Below are 26833 nucleotides of genomic sequence, written 5' to 3'. Positions count from 1 at the left end.
GATGTTTGCAAGGCAATGTCTGCTTTACAGGTGACAGCCACCCGCTTCATCCCTGAAGTCCAATGACTGCACGTTTGAGGCAAAAGCATTTGCTAGCTGGACCTCCATGAGACCTGCACACTTCATTATTGCTGACATGTGTCTTCTCCTCGCTTCAGCATATTCTGCAGGCCCAGCTAGAATCTTTCAGCTGCCACCTTCCTCAGTGCTCACCCAAATTGATGGTGCCGTAGGAACGGCTGTGGCGTCAACAGTTCCAGACTCAGAGCTCGAGTTGTGGTGAAGAAAACATCATTAGAACTGATGACAGGAGGCGTTGATAACAAGGCATAGTTAAGATGAAGGTAATCACTCTATTTTTATTTTGACTTGTTTTTTATTTGAGATTGATAAGTATTTTGGATTTCTATATTTAAATTGGGTATGAACCTAATATTGGGCCGATCCTACCACTTATTGGGCCTATTCAATAAGCCTGAAATGGGCTATTGGGCCGTGAAATGGCCGCCAATTTCCTTCGTGTTCGTGTTACCTCTGCGCTCGAAGAGCCTAAGAATAAGCCCTCGAGGAGCAAAACCCTCGCCGTTGCTGTTGGTGGTTCCTCCCGATCGTCGTCGATGACGGAGCTCAAGAAGATATCGGAGGCGCGGGACCTGATGCGGATCGAGCGCATCGGGGCACACTCCCACATCCGGGGGCTCGGCCTCGACGCGGGGCTCGAGGCCCGTGCCGTGTCGGAGGGGATGGTGGGACAGTGCGCCGCCCGCAAGTCTGCTGGGCTCATACTTAACCTCATCAAGGAGGGCAAGATCGCCGGCCGTGCCATCCTCCTCGCTGGCCAGCCTGGCACCGGGAAGACCGCCGTCGCCATGGGCCTCGCTAAGTCCCTTGGTCCTGAGACCCCCTTCGCCACCGTCTTCGCTTCCGAGATCTTCTCCCTCGAGATGTCCAAGACGGAGGCCCTCACCCAGGCCTTCCGCAAGGCCATCGGCGTCCGCATCAAGGAGGAGGCGGAGATCATCGAGGGCGAGGTCGTCGAGATCTCCATCGACCGCCCTGCGGCCGGCGCTGGGTTGTCGGCGGGTCAGTCCTCTTCCAAAACTGGTAAACTGACCCTTAAGACGACCGATATGGAGACGGTCTATGAGCTCGGAGGGAAGATGATAGAAGCGCTGGGCAAGGAGAAGGTGCAGAATGGGGATGTGATAGCGCTGGATAGGGCATCTGGGAAGGTCACAAAGCTTGGGCGGTCGATCACGCGCTCGAGGGACTATGATGCCACCGGCCCGAGCACCAAGTTCGTGAGGTGTCCAGAGGGAGAGTTGCAGAAGAGGAAGGAGGTGGTGCATTGTGTCACCCTTCATGAGATCGATGTTATCAATAGCAGGTATGAGATTGCCCTCTCTGTCCAAACTATTACTTTTCAGTTTGTGATACATTTCCATTATGCTATTGCATAAGAAAAAAGAAAAAAAAAATCATCTTTTAAGACTCCATGAGTGCTTCCATTCACAAACCTTATGCATTGTATTAGTACTTTGTGAATGAAAGAGCTCCATTTTAGGTCTAAAATAAAGATTACATATGAACTAAGTACCTGCTAAGGTGTTTGTTTCTTTACATTTTGAATTGAAAATTCAGTGCAATTGTTATGCTGTCAGTGATTTTTAGAACTTTTCCTTTTCATTTTGAGATTTTTGATGTTGATTGATAGAACAATGGGCTTGCTAGGGCGACTGCAGGTTTAATGAATATTCTTCAAATACGATAGTCCAATTGCAGCTCGAAGCTTGCGAAAAAAAAAAAAAAAACTCCAAGTGTGATGGCATTATATGAATACAGATCTAGAAAATAAAATACTCCAAGCTTGCGAAAAGAAAAAAACTCTGTTGACATGATCTAGAAATTATGCAAGGGTTGAAGTGAAATTTTGTAGCTTATGAGCTTGACATTATATGAATACAGATTTAAGCACTAGATTCGTTATTGACTATGGTTGGTGTGAGAAGAAAGAATTATGACATCAAGAAAGTGATGTACAAGTTGCCATCTTCACTACTTGAACAGATTCTAAAGACCTGATATTACATGCTTACCGAAACTTTTCTCTACTTTTCATGGTTTCATTATTCAGCTATTGATATTAGTTTGTCTCTGTGCCACATATCTTCATAATTTTGTTTTACTTCAAACAAAAGAAAATTACTAATAGTTTAATATTTGATTTGCATCGTAGCTTCTGATGTCGGTTCATGTAACACTGTCTAGTGACTATTAGTTACAATGCTACTGAAGGATCTACTTTCAGGTAAAGATTTTGTATCATTGGTTTGTCGAATATTGTGGTATCGTAAGAATTTAGGATTCTTACTACGATATTATTTGCTAAGATGTAGACATAGTTCATGTCACCGAAGCCCTTTTCTCGTTATATTGGATAGTGTGCGGAGCATATGTTGCAAAATCAGAATTGCAATTGGGATAAGCTATCGTGCGGACCTGTGGATTGGAATAGTGGGGGTGGAATCAACCGAGAAATTGTTTTATAAATTTGTAACTTGTACCCTGTGCAACTTTTACTCATTTAATATCAGGTTTTCTGAAGCATTTGGTAAGGTATCTCTCTTCCCAATTTTGATATCACAGTTTTCTGGTGCACATTATGCCTTTGCTTGCAGTAATCGAGGGGATTGAGGTTCTTTCCAATCGATAAGGGTTTCAGTTTCGTACAATACGTTGGACTGATAACATACCTGAGAAAGATATGAAGCACACTAGTGATTATTTTCTTCATGCCATTTCATATCATGTCTGCTATATATTACATTAGAACTTGTGAAACATCTCCTGGAATATTCGAGTGGACTAGCATGAATGGAGCATCAATATTTTGTTTTTGTGCATATTTTCAAGCTTGCTCATAGTAGCATTCTGTTCACTGGGATTTCAGGACGCAGGGTTTTCTTGCACTTTTTACTGGTGACACTGGCGAAATCCGAGCCGAAGTCAGAGAACAGATTGATTCAAAGGTTTCAGAGTGGAAAGAGGAAGGGAAGGCCGAAATCATACCAGGAGTCCTGTTCATCGATGAGGTCCATATGCTAGACATCGAGTGCTTCTCCTTTCTCAACCGTGCATTGGAGAATGAGATGGCCCCAATACTGGTTATCGCAACAAATCGTGGGATCACGACTATTCGCGGAACTAACTACCGGTCGCCTCATGGAATCCCAGCAGATTTCTTAGACCGCCTCCTCATTATAACCACTCAGCCATATACAGAGGAAGAAATCGGCAAGATTATCGAGATCAGGTGCGGAGAAGAAGAGGTGGAGTTGTCCAAGGACGCAAAGCTCTTGCTGACAAAGATTGGGGTGGAGACGTCGTTGAGGTACGCCATCCACCTGATCACAGTGGCTGCACTGGCTTGTCAGAAGCGGAAGGGAAAGACAGTCGAGATGGAAGACATAAGCAGGGTGTATCAGTTGTTTCTGGATGTGAAGAGATCAACTCAGTATCTAATGGAATATCAGAACCAGTACATGTTTAATGAAGTGCCCAAGGCGGGCGACGAAGATGAAACTATGCAGTCTTGATCTATCATTCGTTCCTGATTCCGGTCATAGGTTGCTTTGGAGATGAGAGACTTAAAAGAGTGCACACTGACGAGTAGGAGGAGATGCCATTTATGTCTTTTGCAGTGAAGAGTTCAACAGTTTACCTGTAGATTATGACCGAGGAAATGGTTTATCTACTGATTGATGGATTGTTCCAACGCCAAGCTTCATCTCTAGTTCTAGCATCATCATGTCCTAAAGCAGCTCAGAAGGGCATCAGCTATTTCAAGCTAATAAGGACTTTTGACAGTTAAATGATACTAAAGTCCATTCACTTATTCTTTGTAAATTAATAATAATATGAGATTTATATTGTTAATTTTTTTGTTATTTATAATTTAATTTTAAAATTTTAATATTCCTAAATATTTTTAACTTATCACTTAATTCTAAGAAGCTCTTTTGATTCCTCTCATACAATTCTCTATCTTTTTTTTTTATTTATTTCGGATGAAATGAGTTATCGAGAGATCATCCGAAATAAGAGTATGATTAGTAATGAGAAATTATATTCGGTAAAATTACATTTTATTATTTGTCCAATGATTGTATGAAGTAAAGGGTTTGTTAATAATTGTATGAAGTAAAATGATTCCTAATAATGAAAAAAAAAAACCAATAGTAATCTTCTAGTAATAAAGTAAAAAAAAAAAAAAAAGCAGCAGCAGCAGAATGCACATGCAGACAACTGGAGATGTCGATATATGAGAAATAATAATCTGCTTTGCCCAAGAAAAAAAAGTGTTCATTCGACAATAACATAAATGAAATGCAACATACCATGTGGTCTGGACCATCTGCCCCAGCTTAGAGTGGATCTCCAGATCAGCCGTGAGCTTTCTCATCCGCATCATCTTTCTCATCGACTCTCCATAATGATTTCAGCGAGTCCTTAGCCTTCCTCCTCGACTGCCAAGTCGCATCTCTTTCATAGAAATCATGGAGGAGACGCAGAGCCTTCGCCCTGCCCATCGCCGGACCACCGTTACTGTTCCCATCTACTGCCGATTCCCCTTTCAGCTCTCCATTAGGTTGAGCCATGAGATTCAACAGATTTGTACTTCCCCTCCTTGAGCTCGACAAAGAACGGGATCCCTTCACAGTCGAAGGCAGCTTCCTGACATGGACGGGCATTTCTTCATGCCTGGTTGCAATTGGCTCCTCCTCCCCATGAATCCTCGAATCTGAACACAAATTGTGGTTTTGATTGGTACTGCTAGAGTTCAGCTTCGTCAGGGTCCTCTCTACGTCCACTACCGAGCATGGGTTGCCGACCGAGAGCCCGTTCCAAGCCCTAGAAGGCACTGTCTTCCTCAACACCTTGAGCTGCCCCACCACCTCGTCCATGGAAGGCCGCATCTCCTTGAGGGACCGCACGCAGCTGGCAGCGACCGACGCGAGCTGCTTCCTTGCCAGTGGGTTCTTGGGCGGCGCGATCCTCGGATCGAACAGCGTCGAGACCTTGCCTTTTCGCAACAGGGGAACGGCCCACTCCACGACCGATGGCGGGGAGTGGGCGACGTCGATCGCCTTCCGGCCGCTCATGATCTCGAGAAGCAGGATCCCGAAGCTGAAGACGTCGGTCTTGGTGCTCAGGCTCTCGGGCGTGACGTAAGAGGGGTCGAGGTAGCCAAGCGTGCCTGCGGGAGGGGTGGAGCGGGCGGATGAGGGGAATTTGCCGCCGGCGGCGTCGTCGTCGTCGTCGCGGAGGGCGAGACCGAAATCGGCGAGCCGGGCGTTGGAGTCTTGGTCGATCAGCACATTGGCCGACTTGACGTCGCGATGGATGACGGGCGGCTGCGCGGAGTGGAGGGTGAGAAGGGCTTTGGCGGTCTGAAGGGCGAGGCGGAGGCGGCGAGCCCAGCCGGGCGGGCGTGGGTTGGAGTGGAGGAGGTCGTAGAGCGTGCCGTTGGGCATGAACTCCACCACCAGGAGCCGCTCTCTCCGATCGTCGGAGGGGGTGAAGCCGATGAGATTGACGAGGCGAGGGCTGCGGATGCCGGAGAGGATCTCGATCTCGTTCTCGACCTCGTCGCGAGCGGGCGCGGCGGCCGGGGATGGCGGGGGGGAGGAGAGAAGGAGGGGGCGGCGGGAGGGGCGCTTGACCGCGACCTGGCGGCCGCTGCGGAGGACCGCCTTGTAGACCGCACCGTGGCTGCCGCGGCCGAGGAGGGCGCCGTCGGAGAAGTTGGCCGTGGCCGATTCGAGCTCTCCATAGGTGAAATGACAAATATCGCGGTGGGAGAAGTCGTGGGCTTCGCCGCCTGCGTCGTTGCGGACATCATGCGGTGGAGCCAACGATTTGGGGAGGTTGCTGTTCTTCTTCTTCTTCTTTCTGTGGGGGTTTCGGGAGGTTACATCGGACGAGGAGATAGAGCGGCAGGTAGCGATGGAGGAATCAGCATGACAGGAGAGGTAGCCCATCGAAGAGGGATCCGCCGGCGCCTCCCTCACATGTGTGGGGAAACGGAAAGGGAGTCAAATAGGAAGAGTATAGCGCAGAGTGGCGCTTATCAACAATAATACGTATGTAGGCCACATTGCCCCCGATATGATGGACACCTCTGGCCTTTGCTATGGATCGGTTCTTCCCATAGCAGTGACTGACCCAACAAAAACAATGATTTCCAAATTCATGATAGTGCTCTGGTTCATGCAGAAAAAAATAAGGATTCTGCTAGGGAAAATACTAAAAGGAGACTTGAATTGAGAAAGGCTATAATTTTTATGGATTCACCCACACATATATCACAATAAAATTTATAAAGGTAAAGATTCTAAACAAAGCAATGACAATAAACATACAATTCAAGAACATGATAATAGGAAAGATGATTGATTGCAAGGACCATAGTAATTCAAGAACATGATAATAGAAATAGGAACACACAAATTAAAATTTAGAGGGACAGTAAATGAATTAAAAAGTTCAGTTGCTGTCTAATTTGTCCTATTTCTATCATCTCTCCCCTTGTCTGTAGGAATAAGGACACTAACTGGCAGCCAGCTGCTATGGTGGTGGAAGAAACGATATGGGAAAGTAAGTTGGCTGCTTACATGATTGTTCATGGTAAAGCAAAACGACATGGTAGCTTTTATTATACACCATAAAATATGACATAGATATCTTCCATGTACCAAATAGTTACCTATATCCCAAAAGAGCTACGATTCAGATAATCCTGAATTGAATGTTCTAATTACACCAACTAAGAGAGAGAGAGAGAGAGAGAGAGAGAGAGAGAGAGAATGTAAGTCAACTGAGATTTACAAGAAATAAACTTAAGCTGCATGCAACATTAATCTTGCAGTAGACTAATGCAAAGGACCACATGACATGATTGATGAATCACGCTACCTGCCCCAAGTGATGCTGGTCCCTCTTGATGTGCATCCTCGATGTTAGATGCATCAACCATACATGGCATTGTTTATGAAGAGTGATGTGGCAGATAAGGAGTCTTCAGTCTGCAACTTGATGCAGATAGTACTAGCTCACTGTCCATTTACACTTCTGTTTAGTCTTGCGATTTCTTATCAGGCGGATTGTAGAGTCATGCCTCGCTTAGCCACTATTCTTTCGAATTCTGTACATGCCTCTGGTGTGTCTTCTTCGCTAGGAGGTACGATTTGCCAAAACAGAGGAAGATACACCTCCCACTCCCTCAAAATCGCAGCACCTTTACTACTACCAGTTTTTTCCTTGAAAAAGGTAAGCAAAGGGTTGATTTACAGTACAAATTCACAACATATGGTTTTAATACCACAAGATGTTTTTCCTTACCACGTGAGCTTCTATCAAGCTCTTCAGCTGCATTTGTCCTGCTGGGGCATTTACCCTCTGAATCTTCACTATCTCCTTGTTGACCTGGTACACAAAATGCAAACAAGATCGGTATAAATACATAGACCTGAATTTAAGCCTCGAAATAGACTCCCAGCATTATGGAAGGCAACCTGAGTAAGAAATCAAAGAAATTCAACTAAAAAGTCCAAAAAAGTACTAGTAGGTACATTCAAACACAAACTTGTCAAACTTTCCTTGGGTCATCACAAATGCACCGGATTAATGAGACATGTTTCATGTGACCAGAAGCATCTAGTAGGACTGGCCATGTATAGTAGTAATTTTATGTTTCTATGGTCAAGACGGATTCGGTTCGAATATGTTGATTACAATTAAGAGCAAAGTTAGCATTGTAACTATCCTGCAATGGAAAGGTCTAGTGTACTTGAGTGTAACACCCTAACGTGCATGACTAGAATAGAATGTTACCTTCACTTATGCTATCAACAATAATATAATGCAAAGTTAGCATTGTAACTCAATAACTCGAATCTCATAAAAACCTTACCTAGGTAATGAAATACTTAAGGCCTAAGTCTTACTCTTACGGTGGATGCTCTGGCATTTTGGGCCACATTAACTGAAGTCCTTTCTTTGCTTGTAAGAGAGAGTTATTAAGTTGTCTTGCATAAACACAATACACGTGCACATGCACATGCACTTGAGAAATCTATTCATCAAGTTGTGGCATAATTTTTCTATAGAAATCAGATTAATATATTGATCAATCTTGAACATCGAATAATTTGACACAAACCTTGGGAATAAGAGTGTCATCCTCATCAAGAATATAAGCCAAACCACCAGTCATGCCAGCAGCAACATTTCTGCCCACTCTGGATAAAAACAAGAAATTAAATATGCATGTTAATAGACTAGTCACCTTCATGGTGTCAAATAATTTGGTAAAAGAAACACTCACTTTCCAAGTACCACCACACATCCACCAGTCATGTACTCACAACAATGATCCCCAGTGCCCTCAACCACAGCTTCCACAAGAGAATTTCTAACGGCAAATCGCTCACCTGCTTTCCCTCTCACAAAGATTTGACCACCAGTTGCACCATATAGACAGGTGTTACCTACTATTGTAGCATCCTCCGGGCAGAAACCAGTGTCATCAACAGGTGTTACTACCAGCTCTCCACCAGCCATACCCTGTGAAAATTTGACAATCTTAATTGAAGGGAAAAAAACCCTGTTCATGAGGGCAGGAACTGCATTACCTTTCCAACATAATCATTAGCTTCCCCAACTAGTCGAATATTCATTCCAGGAGTCAAGAAGCAAGCAAAGGATTGTCCAGCACTTCCAATAAATCTGGAGATAAGTAGATAGCATATCAATTTTCTGCATTTTCAACTGGCATTAGATCAATATAGAAATCACATGACATACGTTAGATTAAGCTGCCCCGCAAAACCTACATCTCCATACTTCTTGGCTATAACACCAGCTATGCGACCACAAACAGCACGATCAACATTATAAATCTTTACAGTTTTATTGACCTCTTTTTCATTCTCAATTGCATTGGATATCTGCATCATGAATTTTTTTGGTAAAAGATTGGCCATCAGCAGCGAAAAACTAAATGAAAAATACATCATTACACAGGTATCACATGGCTTCAAGAGAAGAGAAAGGTGAACTTGAGCTTGTTGAATTTCGGAAATTTAGACAGGTATACCTAGGGTTCTACGGGGATGATGCTTTAAAAATTTTCAGTGATCTAGACTATCGATAAAGGCATTTTCTTGTACCTAACCTTTAGAAGGTGTTAACTCAGATATACTGAAATGGTTGTGTTATTAATGAAAAGATGGCAAAACAATAACTAATGTCGAATCAAGGAGTTCCTGGAGAAAGGTGAATAAAAAAAGGAAAAAATGTCAGGAGTAATAATGAAGCCCAAGGAAAACAGGATAGGTAAGGGGGGCATTTCTGTGATTCATTTCACTGTGATCAATCCATATATTCAACACAAAGAAACTGTATGCTTCCAGTGCCAAAGCACTTGCTGACGTCAACTAATTAATTCTTGCATATCTTGGCAACCTAAGTTTACAATTTACTACAACAAGCAAATATTGTGAGACAAGACCAGCATAGAGAATCTATCATCATGTTTGCAAAGAAACAACAAGGGCATATGATTTTTGCTAAAAGCTTCTTCCATAGTTATTAACCTCGTCATTGAAAGATTGAGCAAGTTAACCTAACCTAGACAACTGGTAGATAACAAATTGCTTAGACAAATAAGAAAGTATTTGAAATAAGATTTACATAGTATAATAAGTAATAACTAATTATGGGAGTGATAAGAAGTTTAAAATCTAGTAAAAATATTTGAAGGCTTGTTCATAGTTAACTCTAATACACATAGGCGATCAATTAACACAACTAAAAAATTAGTGAAGACATAATAAAACAGTTACTGCAAGAAAAGTGGAAAACCAACATTTCCAAAATACAACATAACATAAAAATTCATCTTAGTTACTTGGATTCATAGCGAAATGATTTATTTACTGCTGGAAATAACTTTAAATTCTTACCTCAGGATCAGAAAGTATAATTTCATCTAATATGGGTCCATTAGTATGAACATCCTGATTCCTTATCTCAGTGCTGCTCCATTTAGGTAAGCCAACATTCTGCAAAAAATTGAATATAATGAATCTAAAGCCATGAAAACAAAAGGGTCGAAAACCTAAGGAGTTCAGTTTCTTACTGAAAGAAGGTAACTGAGATCAAGATGTTGAGTTTTTGTCAAAGAGATATGTCTTGGTTTTAATAAATCTGTTCGCCCAATTATGTCATCCAACTTCTCATATCCAAGTTGAGCCAAAACCCCTCTAACCTGGCCAGACAATTGAACCAAACTATATTTAATAAAATCTACCGAAGAGTAGAACAAAAATACGTCCAAAGAGATACTAAAAATAGCAAAACAAGTTAGCATTTGGAAGTTGCACAGCGAGAAATATTCATTTTGATAATATAACAGAAATGTTACCTCCTCTGCAACATACAAAAAGTAATTGACCAGATCTCCAGGAACCCCAGGAAAACGAGCACGAAGCTCTTCTCTCTACAGAGTAGGACACTTTTAGCACCACACTCATCACTAATACACACATGAGACAAAAAAGAAAGAACAAAATGGACAGTGAAAAATAATCTTCATGTTAATACCTGACTGGCAACCCCAACAGGACAGTTATTTGTATGGCAAATACGTGCCATGACACATCCAGTAGCTATCATGGCCACAGACCCAAAACCATACTCATCAGCACCCATGGCAGCAGCCATGAGGACATCAATGCCACTCTTAAATCCACCATCAACTCTCAAGATCACCCTTTCTCTCAAGCCATTTTGAATAAGCGTCTGAAAGACAATTTTCTGTTGATTACATGGACAACACAGAGAACAAAATAATCAGCAGCAATGATAATGTAAGTAGTGGACAACCTGATGAGTTTCAGTCAAACCGAGTTCCCATGGACCTCCAGCATGTTTAATTGAGCTTATAGGGCTTGCTCCCGTTCCTCCATCATGTCCTGAAATCTGCCTTGTCAAGAAAATAAAAAAGCTTATTTTTTCGAATAAATTGACAATAACTCGTATGATTCCAGTGTACTGGGTGGTATACCAACCCATACTTCCCTGTACTAGTAAAAAAAAAAAAAAGGCCAGTATTGGATCAAGTGGTCCAATACCAATCCTTTGTCGGATGGAAACAAATCAGATGGTACATCCCGTATTGACCAGTATGTGACACCTTGGTTTGTAAAGAGTGTACCTAGTGCATGAGACTACTGTTCTGGGAACATCTTAGTTTATACTTTATACTAACCAATATATATATAATGTGAAAACATGTGATTTAGAGAGAAGGATGGATCACAGTCTCAAACCTTTATCTACACATTAACTTGTTGAAATAAGCATTTAATACAACATCCATTCCCTAGTATCTTGAGCCAGTATTTTGTCAAACTAATATGACATCACGAGTTAAATGTGAAAAGGGATATTTGACTGCATCCACTGGTACTTAGTTTTAACTTATGAATATGATAACATGCCACAGCACAGCATGCATGAAAGACATGAGCAACACAGCTGAGCCTTCTTTGGTCTACTATAAAGTCAGCATTAATGACAAAATGAAACTAAAAAACATAGTTCTGTAAATAAAAAATCTGGCATTCGAAAAAAAATTCACAAAATTACTAAAATTTGAGACATTTGAAAAATATTTTGATTTATGTTGGCTTCTGACTATTTCATTCTTGATTTTGTCTCAGAAGTTTCTTAAATCTTATGCAAAGATGGACTTGAAAAGTTAATTGGGTAAATGAACAATAGAGACAGTAAAGGAAACAATGATATAAAGGTAGAATAACATATCAAATTCTACAATGCAGGTAGATGGGCGCTTTTGCTGTCACATGTAGGACATCAGAAATTAAGGAAACATGTTCCCAACTTAGCATCACACTGCATGCCATTCTGTTGACCTAAATGAACCACAAGATGGGATAACAATGCTGCCATGTGCAACATATCCTCTTCTGCAGCCCAATTGCATTGCATAATGTAGGTCCTAGCACCACCAAATTGTAGAATAGGGTACTGTCAATGTTATAATGTTTTGACTGAAAAAGTAACAATTTGGCCATATTTACTGTTCCTGCAAAAGACAAGATGCAAAATACCCATCTTTTTCAGATTTGCATAGAGCATCCAGTTTATCTTAAAAACTGTACAGTGAACCTTCAAGCCTCAATCGCTCCTGAAAACTAAAGGCAAGGGAAAGGTGTATGAATAAGAAATTTTGCTTTGATAAAACCCTTGCAGCATCATATTTTCCTTTTTTGTATTCCTATTCAGTTAGCACATGGCTATAAGAGTGCATGGCTCAGCTAAAACCATTCAGTGGCTGATCAACACTTCCAGTACTGTTGGAACTTAAATCCTTGGGTACTGATGCTTTAATATTCATTTTCTTAAACCTAATTTGTTTTTTTTAATTGATTGGTATACAGGTATAGTGCGTAATAATCAGGGATGATCTCAATAGCATTTAACAAAACTGACCAACCTCTATTGAAGGGTCTCTTGAAACCTCAAAACCTTATTCGACCAAGCAAAGCCCATATCACAGCAGCTCACTAACCCAAATCCCAGTCCAACTAGAACTAGAATTAGAGCAGCCCACACCCAAATAGGGGCAGCCACAAGGAGAGGGTGACGCCAATTCCTAATAGGAATAGGACACTCATACGCCAACCCTAAAACAACTCCTAAAGGCACTAGGATTTTCCAAGACCTAAGGCATTAGGTCTCTGTAAGTCCTAACTGCATTAAGACTCCAAGTCCTAACATAGCTAGTACTCCACCCCCTTAGCTATAAAAGGAGAGACCCATTTAAAGCATCCCAAAGTAATCCAAGTCGTGCCTCCTCTCAAGAAACCAGCCAACCCTAAGCTAAGAAGAGAGGAGAGAAGAAGAAAAGGAGAAGAGGAGGATAGCAACAACACCCTTCTTCCTTCTATCTAGCCTTCTAGCCGGCCTAGAACAGTTTCCTAGCCAAGAGTAGCAGCAGACGAAGAAAAGAGGAAGAAAGCCTCAGCAACCCTACACCAGCAACAGCTGAGATCAGCAGGCCAGGAGTCTTCTTCTTTCAGCTTGCGACAGAATTCCACAACAGAGAATCGTTGCAAAATAACTTCATCTTCATCCTCGATGTCCAAAGACGAAGCGGCAAACTCGACACATTCAGCCCCTTCGACAGTGTCAAACAGAGGTGTTATTGGATTGGTGAGAGGAGGGAAGAAAGAAAGAACCATCAACAACCTACGCTATGCCGAGAGCGATCTATTCGCACTTGTCGCATGAGAACTTCCGAACAACAGTCACTCGAAAACTCTTTGCTTTAGTTCCCTATTTTATACACTTCAAATTCATAGCAAGAGTAGATTAATTCCCCTTTCTAAGTTGTGTTTATTGCAGCAAAAGCGCAACACCTCCGCCAAAACTTTTATTCAAAAGATGGTATCGAGCATTGGATTGTCAAACCCGAACCCCATATGGATCAAGTAGCTGAACCAAATGTTTAGAGATAATAGTTCTTTCTCTTAACTATCTTTATGCTCTCGCTGCACATGATAGAAAACCACCAATGAAGCATAGCTCTAATCACAACCTCAAGCTCAATGTACTCTAGAAGCATGTAGCAAACCACTTGATCCCACCAATCACTCACATTTCTTCCCTAGTTCTTTATTTTATTTTCATCACAAACATGCCTACAATGGCATGGTGAATTACTAATTTGTGTCATTTGCACATGCTGCCCTAGCTAATGGTCAGAATGTAGTGTACCATTTGGAAGTCATTCCTATGATCAGAGAACTAAATCAGTTTCCATTTACATATATTTTTTTTTATTTCTCACTTCACAAGCCATTGCCAGAAACTTGATGCATTTTTCTGATTATTCCTTTTGTCTCAATGTAATTTTATTTGCAATAGTGTGTCATAAAGCAATGCAAGAACAAATACTAAAAAATGTTGTTCCTGCCAATGTAACTTACAAGACACTTTACGAATGAATATAACATGGGCAGATCTGACAAATAATTGCAGCTACTCTAATGTTTTAAAATTTCCCATACTTCAACATTTGTTGTCCTAAAGAAATAATTTGGGAGTTCAGACCCAGCCAACTCAGACACATCATGGGTTCTTCCTACACTGAACTGAACATTCATAAGTGTGAGCCCAGTGAATAAGGCTCTCACCAATATGGAGTCTGGGGAGAGTGAATGTTCTCAATGAACTGAGAACAATTAAAGCTTAAATTTGTGAAGATATAAACAAAATTTATATGTCACCTAACCACAGAGACCCACAATATGATTTCAGCAGTCAAAAACTTCCAACACTGGTATCATCATCCACATAAGTTGCACTACATATAGGATAAACATCCATATGTTTGTGGGAAAGACAGGAAAGATGGAAAAAGCCTCATAGTAAGAATTTCATAACTAAAAAGCAATTTAAACTGTTAAATATAACTAGAGAAGTCAATAATTTTAAAGCCAACAGCGAGATGAATGCCAAACACCTGTATAATATCAGCATTGCCTTTGGCTACACCAGAGGCTACAGTGCCAATTCCAGCTTCTGCCACAAGTTTTACAGATACCTTGGCCTTAGGATTGACCTGCTCACATGCACAGATTTGCAGTCTTAAATCATATAAAAATTTTGAAGATACTATATGATCATTTGTCCCCCTTTATCTAAAAAGGGATAGTAATGCAACAGTTACAAATGAAGTTTCCTCAAGAAAAACCACAGTAATTTGAGAAAACTGTATGTTTACCTGATGAAGATCATAAATTAACTGAGCAAGATCCTCAATCGAATAAATGTCATGATGTGGAGGTGGAGATATAAGTGGAACCCCAGGCTTAGAGTTTCTTAACCGAGCAATATAAGCACTAACTTTCTTCCCAGGCAGCTGGCCTCCCTCACCAGGTTTTGCACCTTGTGCAATTTTAATTTCCAGCTGATCAGCATTAACTAAAAATGTAGGAGTGACACCAAATCGTCCTGAAGCAACCTGAAATGGTTCACATATCTAGTCAATTTGATCCACAAAGATATTTCCCATTTCATCAATAAATAAAAGGTTATAAGCAATTAAACATCATATCATAAGCACTGCAACATATTGGTTGAAAGTTAAACATCCATAAATATAATGCACATATACATGTAATTTCAGTTTCATCCATCTGTTACATCTACAGAAACACAAAGATTACTACAGATTATGCAAAAAAAAAAAAAAAAACACTCAGCTGAGAAGCAAAATTCAAATGCCGCAATATTGCCAACTTAAAAAAATCAAGTTCCCATTGTATATATGATCTAGCTAGACTCCACAAAGAATTTATTGATATCTTTACCTGTTTAATTGCACTTGTGGCGGTATCCCCGTTTTGAAGACCCTTCAGATGAGGAAGCGTTGGAGAATACCCATCAACAACATCAGTAAGAGGACTCCAACGAACTGGATCCTGGAAATTATTTGTACTTTTAAGTTTTAACTATGAAATTTTCATTGAAACTAATAAGAAATCCAATTGGACCACGTTTCTTCACAATAAACTGACCTCGCCCCCTTCTCCAGAGTTTGACTTTCCTCCTAATCTGTTCATTGCAATTGCAATTGCTTCATGTGTTTCTCTTGAAATAGCTCCAAGAGACATTCCACCAGTGCAGAAGCGCTGGACAATGGAGACTGCAGATTCAACTTTGCCAATTGGAATTGGTGCCCTACCACTCTTAAGCTCCAGAAGATCACGGAGAACCTGAAAAAGATATTATTGATAAAAATAGTACAGATCAGAAACTTCAAACAAAAACTCATAGATGTGCTGAAGTTGACAAAACATATATCAAATAAATGAAAAAGAGTGGTCAAACTGAAACTCACATTCACAGGTCGATTTGCAAGGTGCTGCTGGTAAATAGAATATGCATTTTCACTTTTTTGACGAACTGCTTTATGTAGAAGTTTGGACATTTCTGGATTGTTTCCATGATATTCGCCTAAAAGACCAAAAATATAGAACAATGCATCAGCAACTACACTCCTTACATTGATTGCTATGGTAAAATTATATGAGCAAAATAAAAGTGGTAGAAGTCACATTGTTTCTTAAGAAAAAATTAAACACACTGCATTAACTTGAGATAACTATGAATGGCCTATATCCTCGTAGCCACAATCAATGGATAAGTACATGCAAAAAAAATGAAAAGACAGCATTCGACTAGAGAGACCTAGTAGCTTAAACATGTCAAACAGAAGAAAGGTACCCAGGCAAAGGTTAAACAAATCCAGGAATGGGCTCATATTTTGGCCTAAAGGCCATGTCAGGCCAGACTGGTATTGTGATTAAGCACACATAGTGACAGGTTTCAAATCCAACAGATAGATCTAGGTTCATCCTCAAAAAATTAAAAAAAGGATGCAGAAGGCATGCTAAGTGGTGACCAGAAAATCGGAAGGTTTGCAGGTGTGTGCCAATACACCATACATATGAAGACAGAATAATGAAAGACAGTGCCTCAATTCTGGTTTAGCACAAATGATGGCAATGACAACAAGCTGTTTGTCTCATCCATTTAGGATGATTCATAGTTTACAAGCATATTACATATTTTGAAACCATACAGTAAAAATTTAATGGTACCTCCAGGTCTGAATTGAATAAATCCAAAATTCTCTAGCCTCTTGGCTGTATCCTCCGAGAATGCCTTGACCCAGAAGGACAATGTTTCTCTTGCCAACTTTGTAAAGGAAAAGAACTTCCATAAGAAGCAGAATGAGAATACAACAATAGTCTATTACAAAGAAATAAACCAGACAAACAAAACAACATTTACAACAAAAAAACAACATCTACAACAAAAATGTTGTCATAATCATTACTTACATTTTAGTACCTGAGGATGATACTCATAACATATCTGTATATAGCTAAAGCAAAAAATCTGCCTTGCAATAAAATGACTGAAGTTAATCGCACATGATTCTAATAAATACTCCATGCTTAAACAATTGTTATAAGTGGCAATACCACCAACAACAGCATTTAATCCAGCTATGCACAAGCCACTGAATATAAAGACAACTAAGAATACAAAATTGACTATAAAAACTTTCTAATATTTACTTGAAATTATCAGAGAAACACAGTTTATACAAGTAACAGAAAAGCAAATGGTTAACCATTAAGTCAACAATAGGTATTTCATATGCACAGAAGTAGTTATTAATATATGTATCTACCCATAAATACTTTTGCTCCTCCAAGACAAAAAGAAGTTACCACAATCCAAGTTTCATATATTTTAACCATCAAACGTCAATGTTTCCCAAGGGAACAATTATTTTCCCCTAGCAAAAGAGCATAGCCAAAATAGATCTTCTAAGATTAGAGTTCCACAATATTTATCTGATTAACATTTATATAACAAAAATGAGACCTCAAATGCTTCATTTATAGTACTTTACCTCATCAAGAGTTAGTCCGCCTATCTTTGATACACTCCCACAGAAAGCAATATCCACAATTTCTTGTCCAAGTCCATATATTTCAAATATTTGTGCCCCACAATAACTGATTAAGAAAAAGCAACATTACCAAAGACATTGATTATAAGAGTCATTCTAAATGTGATTTTCCATCTAAACAATGAATTGGCAAATAGAATTGTCATGCAATCTCTTTACAAACCTGGAAAGCAAAGAGATTCCCATCTTTGACAATATTTTGAGAAGACCAGATTTCACAGCCTGAAAAATGTCATCATCAACAGCCGTTACAGTACAAGAAAAAACAGCAGAAAAATGCACAATGAAAATACTGAATAAACAAAAGAAAAACCAGAAGCAGCAACTGCTCCGATAGCAGGACAGCAGCAGCAGCAAAGAAAAAAAAAGAGGGTACTTAATCCATTACCAATGAACAGTTCTATCGAGGGACACCACCTCCATGTATAACCATAAGGGTGTTCATGCTAAAATCTAATCTATAAGAATAAACAAAAAATTACTCAATAATTATTCTCACTTGGAAAGCTTAACTTCAAGGTTCAAAATTTCAATCCTTGATATTAGGGACAACAAGAAAAGATTTATAACAACATAAGCATCCCAAGACACTACATTGGCAGTCTTAAGAACTGAGCTCCCCATTTTATGATCATATGAGCAGATTTATCATCTTTCAAATGGCCTACAGTTTCCTAAGTCTATTATCTCTTCATATTAATTTCAAAATTACTCAGTATCTTCCTAGTTGCATCAGAAGTCCATTTTTACTACCAGATCTACAAACACAACTAGAATAGAAAAATCAACATTTATAATAAGACTGTGGCAATGGAAGCTGTACTGCGGCCTATAGAACTGGGTGTAATAATTATCCTGGAAAATCTAATAATTTCAGCTGTCAGAGAAGCATATACCTTGCAGAAGTTCCTCTGAGCTTGCTCTATTGTCACTGTAGGCATCTTTCCAGTCCGCATCAAGCTGACAGCTTTTGTACTCAGCCTCCACTGGCGACATGTCTCTAGTGCCAAATATGGGCATACCGCACTGAGAAGCACATCAATAATGGTGTTAACTGGTGCTACCATCCATACAAAAACAGCTGTGTTTTTTTAGAGCAAATGTTTTGAGACGAAGCACAGGTGTGTTATTATCATCAAGATTCTTCTCCACAAAGTGGGTTCAGCTATGGAGTACAAGAAGTTCAGCAAAAATTTTGGTGCAAGTATAGAGCATCTTGGAAAGATATATTACTTGTAGGAAATGAGACTTGATCTAGATAACCATTCAAGTAAAATCTACATAGTTCTTGTGTTCTAAACAGGTAAAATTATTGAATGAGATTGTTAACAACAGGTTTATATATTTAAACCAAAGACATTCACAGATTTTTACTTGAAAATATCAAAATGAATATAAAGAATGCAGGGAAAATCAGAAGGAAACACATTTAGTCAAGTTTCAAGCATCCAAGTGCAGTGAAATTCTGATGAAAATAGTAGTACTCAAAAATATATAAGGACTGGTAATTTGACCAAAGAGTATAAAAAATTATGTTAGCAAGAACTACAACTGAGCCTCCTTTCTAGCTGTGACTGCTCTCTTATTATTCACACACTGACACCATAGTCTAACTAGGGCTCTTAGATCTGATCTAAAATAAACCATCTCTAGAATTATTTCTGTTATCATAAAGAATATGATGACAATCCTCCCAAGATGCCAAAAAATACAAAAAATAGGAATCCCAAACAATACAATTACTATTTAATTCTTAAATTATAAACCACATTTCACAAGATCGATATTGGTATCAAAATCAACCAGGGATAATCAGACCACGATTGAGAGGATTTAAAAGATTGGAATTGGTTGAGAAAACAATTTAAAATTTTAAAATATGAGAAAGTATGCTAAAAAATAATCTTATCTCAGACTTCATATATTCCATACAAGTATCTAACTTTGAAGACATGTTTCATCAATGGCCTTGGCCTGGATTGGCTAGGTCGAAACAAGGTATGGATCCATATCAACCAATATCAAGCCATGATCAATATGTACTCCTCCTGCCTCCATCTGTACCAATTGGCATGGCAATTTATTTCAGACACAAGTACAGTTCAGCACTGGCTGCATTGGACCAGTACATACAGCTAGACAATCCATGTGGTGAAGCGAATACAGGATCTGACATTATAATAGAAGACATTCCAGGTCTCTAATCCTTCCCACCTCATCCGTCAACTAATATGAACGAATGATGCATGCTTTCCCATTATCAGAAAAAGAAAATAAATGACTTGAACAGAATGAAATAGAACAATGTAGAAATTATATTAGATTGACACCTAGAAAAATTATACCTTGCTCCATATCCAATCAAACATGCAAAGTGATGGGTGCTGAAACATTGAGCAGTATCAGCAACAATGGAAGCTGACATCCGCAATCCATTTTGAATCAAATGCTGGTGGACAGCACCAACAGCTAAAAGTACAGGGATAGCAGGACGAGTTGGCTCCTGACAAAAAACAATGAAGAAAAAGGACCGATTAACAATGGGGACAGATCAGTTACAAACTCAGTAATCTACATCAGCAAAAGCTTCATTTAACATGGTGCTTCTGGCCAAGTAAGAAAATAAACAATTTACACAAGAAAATGTATAAAAAGAAATGACAATATTTATGGATTTCCATGTGAAACACAGCAGAAATTTACATATAGAAATAAACTAAACATAGAATAGATAAATGAGGCTATTTATCATGATACTGATTATTATCCAAAATGTATCTGTAAAGCAAAATAGAATAGGGTGCAACAGAGAGAGAACTTTAGCCTGAATAGTGAAAATTTTTAAGCTTTGGAGATAAACCAACAAATATTGATATAGAATGTGCTTATAAATCAAGATTATTAAATTAATTGAATCCTCATTTTAATACAAATATCACAATTGATATACCATGACATTGGTGTTTAGGTTATGCTAGCAAAATTGCAAATTAAACTAGAAAAGGCCTTGCTTAAGGCTTGCCTATAACTGAGTTCATAAAGAACAAAACATGTGACGCGTGCCAAATGGACATGAAAGTCAAAAGTTCATTTAAACCTAAGAAATTATTTAGCACCAATAGGTCATTACAATTTACAACTAATCCGTACGAATTTTTTAGGCTGTAAGTTACTGGTCATGCACATAGGAAATATACATTTGATTTAATTAAGGACTATAATATATATTGGCTACCCTTATCACATAAACACAGATAGTACGAAATTAAAAAAACAAATGATTTCATAGCGGCGACCATGGTATGGTAATCACATTGTTAAAAACTTTGTAACAGAAATTATTATATTTTTTTATTTTTAACTTCCATAATGAAAAGCATTATATTTGTAAATTTTCTACCAATTGAAATCCACAACAAACATCACATTTTGCAAAGACAATATAGATACCGACAAGAGTGGTCAACATCAAGCTTAATGAACACACCTTACCTAAATATCTTTTGGCAAAAGCTTATCTATGACAAGCACACTATGTTATGAAAAGGGATCTAACTCGACTCAATCTGCTAAGGACGCAATATGAACCTTTAGAATAGCAAAAAGTCAAATACTTGTTCTAATTTGAACAAACATTTTATTCTTAACAAAAAGAAAAAGAAATTCTTCTTGAATAATCTACAACATTTTAAAAATACAGAGTTTGTAACAAAAATTCTCAAATGTTCTTCATGAATAAAAACGAGTTGCAAGATATTGGTACAATTAATCCTTGTGCCACAAAATTTCCAAGCACAGGAATATCGAGTTCAAAATAAGCATGAAGTTCGTTGTACAACTTGATCTATAAATTAACCAAAGTACACAAGGAGCATCTAAAATAGTTTGGGATAGAGAAATTGATGCAGGTTGGAACTGCAGTGAACACAGCAAATAAACTAGATAAGAACAAATTGGGTAAGTGGTTAGAAGTATTACATTGTAAGTGGGCAGGATACAAGCATCCTACTAACTTGCATAATTTGATATGCAAAGGGCTCAAGGAACAACATTTAGACATCCATGCAATTAAATTGGATCTGTAACATATTTGTTTGTGGGTGAGTGACCATTAATGTCTGAGCGCTGCCAATGGCATTTAAATGAATCGCCCAATAACTTATGTGGCCCAATTTTTAGAAAAGATTTTTTAAAAAAAATAGCAAGTCGTTCATATTTTCTTAAATCTAAACATAGTGAATCACAGTGATTTAAAAAGCGCTAGGCATCAAAAGAGGCCAAGCTTCCAAAACACCCAAGGCCCTAGGCGCTCGCTTGAGCGAAGCGAGTCACTAAAATATAAAAAATATATAATATAATTAATAAATATAATTATTTAAATAAAAATATGATATTAAATTAAAAAAAATCCTAAGTATAATGTCACTATGTCACATTAACAAAAGTCTCAAAATTCAAAACAATAAATAAAATTAGTAGTATTAAAATCAAAATAATATATTATTAATCTAACAAATAAAATATTGTTAACAGTATACTGTTAATAATATACTGTCAATAGTATACTGAGTCAAGTGTGAGAAGAGAAGAGACTGAGGCTGCTGACTGAGAGCAGCGACAGCGACGAGCAGCAACAGTGGCAACAGCAACGAAGAGCAACGACAACGAAGAGTAGCGATAACGGTAGCGGAGAGAGCCAACGACAGCGATAGCAAAAAGAAAATGTCGGTGGCGGGAGTCGGTTAGGGTTTGGGAAGTCACGAGGGGCAATGAAGAGAGGTTGGTATTTTGGTGTTTTAGTTGGTTCGATTGAACCAACTAATGCAAATGCGACCGAACCAGACCTAACATGCTGGTTCGATCGCCTGATTTAACCCTAGCGCTCGCCCGAAGCGCCCAACGCCTGGGCTCCGGCAAGCTCCTCTTTGAAACGCACCGCTTGGATAGTAAACAAGGCACTCATGCCTCACCTCGCCCGAGAGCCTAGGTGAGCACCCGAGTGCCTTTTGAAATCACTGGTGAATCGCATAACAATTTTACAACCAAAAGAAACTAAAGTTGCATCAATAAAGAAAGTCATTTTACATTACTTCAATGAACTAAAATTAACTTAAAAACCCAAATTAGTCTTTCAAATATATCTTTTGCCTCAACTGTTTGGACCTAGAGAAGATGTTACTAATAAGCCTACAACCCAAATGGCTAATAGAAAGAACTGGTTTTGGTGTGACCATGGACCATGTGACTGATAGAAATGAATAGAAAGTGATTTAACCAAAGAAAACTTGTTCCAATCAAGTATCTTGCATTGGCCATTAATTCATAGGCTAAATATGTTGAAATACATGTTTTAGGTAACTAGCAATGTTTTTAATAACCGCTCAGGCACTCAAGCGAGGCGAGGCGAGGCCCGAGCACCTCACACAATGTTTGAGCGATATGTTTCAGTGAAGCGCTCGCCTGAGATAAGGCGTTGGGTGCCTCGGGTGAGTGCCCAAGTGAATGCCAACAAATCAAACAAAATGTGAACTTCTGGTTCGATTGAACAGTAACTTGGTTCAATTGAACTAATTAAACCTAACACGAAACCCCAATACCCCCTCCCCCGGCACCCGCGACCCAATGAAACCCTGGACTCCACATTACCGCCCAACCCACCTTTGGTCCGTCACTGCTGCCTTCGTGCATAGCTCCCTCAGCAACTGATGGACAAGCCCAAAGCTTCCTCCATCGTGGCTACTTCCGTGTGCAGCTCCCTTTGCCGCTATTGCTTTCGTGCACAACTCCCTCCACTACTGAGGGAGGGGTTCGAAGCTTCCTCTACAGCCAACGGACACATTCGAAGCTTCCTCCACCCTCAACGCCACAGTCTGCAACTTCCTCCGCCACCACTACCATCGTCCAAAGCTTCCTCTGTCATTATCGCCCTCTCCTTCCCCACCTCTTTTAGCATTTTTGTTATTAGAATACGGACAATGTAATTTGATACTTTATATGATTTCAATTTAATGTCACATTTTTATTTTTATAATTATATTTATCAACCATAATATATATTATTATATTTTAATATTCTAAAGCACCTTACTTCTCTTGGGAAAGCGCCTAGAGCCTTGGGCGTTTTGGAACCTTAGCGCCTAGTGCTTTTAAAAATAATAGTACCTAAGCATTTACACGATGACATATGACAACATTACTACTAATAATATCAATAATTATAAGTTACACCACAATTTGTAACCCCTGAACTGAATCAACCTTTAAACTAAGACTAAACCTATAACACACAATATTGAAGAGCACTTAACAAAATGTGAAATAAAAAATAAAAAATGAAGAGAAAAAAGAGTATAGTACTCCCTGAAACGATCATGCCTAGGTTAGGGCTCAATTAAGCACCACCTAGGTGGCCATCTTTAACAACATTAACAAAGAAGATACAAATTTCCAAATGCCCACTCATCATGACATGAATATATTCTCAGAAGGGATTTTAAAAAGATTAATCTACTAATATGCATGCTAAGAATTTAGTATATATATAGGGCAATACACAATGATAAAATATTTGATATTTCAAACCTGAAGTTATTAAAGACCGAAGGCAGACTATGGCACTAAATACTCACTATCAAGTTGCAAAACTAAAGGCATACTTTTAGCTTTTCAGGAAACTGTTACATATTCACTAAATTAAATAAAAAAAAAATTAAGTTTGTGCAATTTTTTAGACAGCAATAAGTATCATTAAACAAACACGTAGAATTACACAATTTAGCTAAGACAGCAGATATGTACAATGGACGTTTACCAGATCCTCAGAACGATCAGAAAGAACAAGTAGTTGGCAACCATCCCGTACAGCTTCATCAGCTGCTTCACAAAGCCTTTGCAGTGCTTTCTCCAATGAGCCATCTAAGCCTTTCCGGATATCAAAATATGTAGACAAGATTTGAGCTTGTAAGTTTGGATCCTTCATCAGTGACTCGAGCTCCCCTTCATTCAGCACTGGACTTGACAGAATAACCTGGCAAAAGAAGAGGCATTAAGAACATCAATGCAATACACAATACACAGTTTGAAAAGGACGAATTGAAAATACAGACCTGAGAAGCATTCTCAGGTCCAACTTCTAAAATGTTTCTACGCTTTCCAATATTAACCTCAAGAGACATCACTAAACCCTCCCTGAGGGGATCAATCGCAGGATTCGTGACCTGTAGCAATGACGATGATCAGGATAATGAAATAAAGAACATCAAATAAAGACAATGGTAGCTGGTAAATATAACTGCTAGTACATCATCTAATTATTAATAGATTGCAGCTAGCTTTCCAAGAGACATATAAAGGAAGTTATGTATATCTATAGGTTTCCTTCTCATTGAGATAGATCATTAATACAATGATTGTAGAAAAATAAATAATAAAAAATTAGCCACCAGCTGAAATAAAACCATAATGTAAATTTCATGCATGAAGCAGAAAAAAGACGGGTCCCATTCATCCAATTGAACATTTGTCAGAGTACAAAACTACATAGTCTAATTCGATGGTAAAGTAGTGAACTTTAAATATTGACATATACAAGAAATGATAATAACACTAAGAATTCTAGACAAATAGATTTTAACAGTTTTAGCTAGTCTTCAATTTCTTCTTTGATGGCACTTTCTTTAAGTCTATATACAGAATTTAGTTATGTTTATGCAGGTCAGTTTGCAAAGGTAACTAGTATGGGCATCAGATATCTCCAAGATTCAGGTAATGTAGAAGAAAGCAACTCTGAAGGAATTAGAATCCTCACACATCCAAACATATACATGGCAAGATCTGATTGAGCATGGCAATTAACTAAGATGAAACTGATCCAGAGTCCATCGAAAAGTTTTACTAATTCAAAAAGGAATTCCCTGCCCTAAAGTAGATCAGATTCAGGAATTAAAACTTTCTGGTTCTTTGTGGGGAAGGGAAATCATAGGTAAGATGAGAACATCTCTACTGTGCAAAGAACAAAGTTATCCAAAGACTAGATTCAGCAACATTTTTTAAGGACATATATAATGAATATAAAGCATAAATCATATGCACAGAATATGGAAAAAAGTTCAAAAAACATTTTCAGGATGGTACAATCTTAAAACTACACCAACCTGCGCAAAACGCTGCTTGAAATAGTCATAAAGCATATGCGGCTTCCGCGAAATTACTGCCAATGGAATGTCATCACCCATGCAAAATGTTGGCTCCTTCCCTTGTGAGGCCATCGTTTCAATGACCATTTGGACATCTTCACTTGAGTAGCCAAATGCCCTGATCCAAACAGAATAGATATAAGCACGAGAGTCATGTTTTGTTCAATAAAATAGATCAGTAAAAAAATTATCTTGCTAAAAGGGCAAGAACTAGCAAGAACTAATGGGCTTTCTTACTGGTAGGACTCGTCCAAATTTTGTTATAAGACTAGTATTCCCTAATTACGGAAATAGAGCTTCTTTTAAAAAAAATAATAATAAACATGATATCTTACACCAACTGACCAACATCCAAGTTAAATTGAATTCATGATAGAATTGTAACAGACGTTCGTGCTTTAACATCTATAAGCATAGAAAACCAGTTCTACAAGAATGACAACCTAATGTGGATGGAAACAGGGTTTGTTGTACCGATGCATACCGCTCGATACGGGTGGTTCGTACCGATCCAACAGTATATCGGTACGCAGACCGCCCTCTACCAGGCGATACCGATCACTTGACCCTGTATCAAGCGAGAGATACGGGATTTCTACCAGGCGGTAATGGTCGAAATCCAACCATTACCGACCTATACCGATCAGTAATGGTCGAATTTCAACCGTTATCAATCAAGGGTTGAGATTGCCCTATTTTAAACGATCAATTTGACCATTTGAGGCTTAAAAAAAGGGTTTTTAAATCCTTTCCTCCCCCCTCTTTCAACTCATTTCACTTTCTCAATCTCTTAAACTCTCTCAAACTCTTTTTTCACTTATATCTCTCTCTTATTCTCACATTTTCACTCTCCTAAACTTAACAAAGCTACGATTTATGAATTGAATCAAATTTAGGAGAATAATTTGAGAGGATTAAGAGGAAGAACACTCTAATCAAGAGGTATACTTTCTTTCTCGATTTTTATTGATTTATGAGATGATTAAGTCTATTCTAT

At 38.8% G+C, this 26833-nt stretch overlaps 3 protein-coding genes across 4 annotated transcripts in view; 1 reads left to right on the top strand and 2 right to left on the bottom strand.

Annotated features, from left to right (window-relative positions):
- Positions 1–100: 100 nt before the first annotated feature.
- LOC135605514 (serine/threonine-protein kinase-like protein At3g51990) lies at positions 101–6353 on the bottom strand. Of its 2 annotated transcripts, none has more exons than XM_065095695.1 (2): positions 4398–6353; positions 101–239 (listed from the first exon to the last, which is right to left on the bottom strand). In XM_065095695.1, the coding sequence occupies exon 1, from the start codon at positions 6039–6041 to the stop codon at positions 4443–4445; it is 1599 nt and encodes a 532-aa protein (XP_064951767.1). In that variant the 5' UTR covers positions 6042–6353; the 3' UTR covers positions 101–239; positions 4398–4442. The 2 variants fall into 2 exon arrangements, with proteins under 2 accessions (XP_064951767.1, XP_064951768.1); XM_065095696.1 differs by lacking the exon at positions 101–239 and adding an exon at positions 3703–3721.
- On the top strand, positions 351–3762 carry LOC135605515 (uncharacterized). Its single transcript, XM_065095697.1, has 2 exons — positions 351–1387; positions 2951–3762. The coding sequence occupies exons 1-2, from the start codon at positions 501–503 to the stop codon at positions 3594–3596; spliced, it is 1533 nt and encodes a 510-aa protein (XP_064951769.1). The 5' UTR covers positions 351–500; the 3' UTR covers positions 3597–3762.
- A 335-nt stretch (positions 6354–6688) lies between the features above and the next one.
- Positions 6689–26833, bottom strand: part of LOC103976157 (ferredoxin-dependent glutamate synthase, chloroplastic) — a 31424-nt gene continuing 11279 nt past the window's right edge. The window contains exons 10-33 of the mRNA XM_009391358.3: positions 25795–25954; positions 24748–24858; positions 24453–24668; positions 19987–20144; positions 18538–18667; positions 17805–17863; positions 17582–17687; positions 16758–16854; positions 15995–16110; positions 15672–15869; positions 15465–15575; positions 14876–15115; positions 14615–14713; positions 10948–11043; positions 10666–10863; positions 10487–10561; positions 10202–10330; positions 10026–10124; positions 8866–9008; positions 8694–8787; positions 8387–8625; positions 8222–8300; positions 7402–7485; positions 6689–7319 (exon numbers count right to left, since the gene is read on the bottom strand). Of these exons, the coding sequence (XP_009389633.2) occupies positions 7155–7319; positions 7402–7485; positions 8222–8300; positions 8387–8625; positions 8694–8787; positions 8866–9008; positions 10026–10124; positions 10202–10330; positions 10487–10561; positions 10666–10863; positions 10948–11043; positions 14615–14713; positions 14876–15115; positions 15465–15575; positions 15672–15869; positions 15995–16110; positions 16758–16854; positions 17582–17687; positions 17805–17863; positions 18538–18667; positions 19987–20144; positions 24453–24668; positions 24748–24858; positions 25795–25954 (3202 nt within the window). The 3' untranslated portion in view covers positions 6689–7154. The remainder of the gene's footprint in view (positions 7320–7401; positions 7486–8221; positions 8301–8386; positions 8626–8693; positions 8788–8865; positions 9009–10025; positions 10125–10201; positions 10331–10486; positions 10562–10665; positions 10864–10947; positions 11044–14614; positions 14714–14875; positions 15116–15464; positions 15576–15671; positions 15870–15994; positions 16111–16757; positions 16855–17581; positions 17688–17804; positions 17864–18537; positions 18668–19986; positions 20145–24452; positions 24669–24747; positions 24859–25794; positions 25955–26833) is intronic.

Source organism: Musa acuminata, chromosome BXJ2-2 (genome assembly GCF_036884655.1).
Source record: "Musa acuminata AAA Group cultivar baxijiao chromosome BXJ2-2, Cavendish_Baxijiao_AAA, whole genome shotgun sequence".
Classification (NCBI taxonomy): domain Eukaryota; kingdom Viridiplantae; phylum Streptophyta; class Magnoliopsida; order Zingiberales; family Musaceae; genus Musa; species Musa acuminata.
The sequence above is the reverse complement of the archived record's forward strand: the minus strand, read 5'-3'. Positions and strand labels throughout refer to the sequence as shown.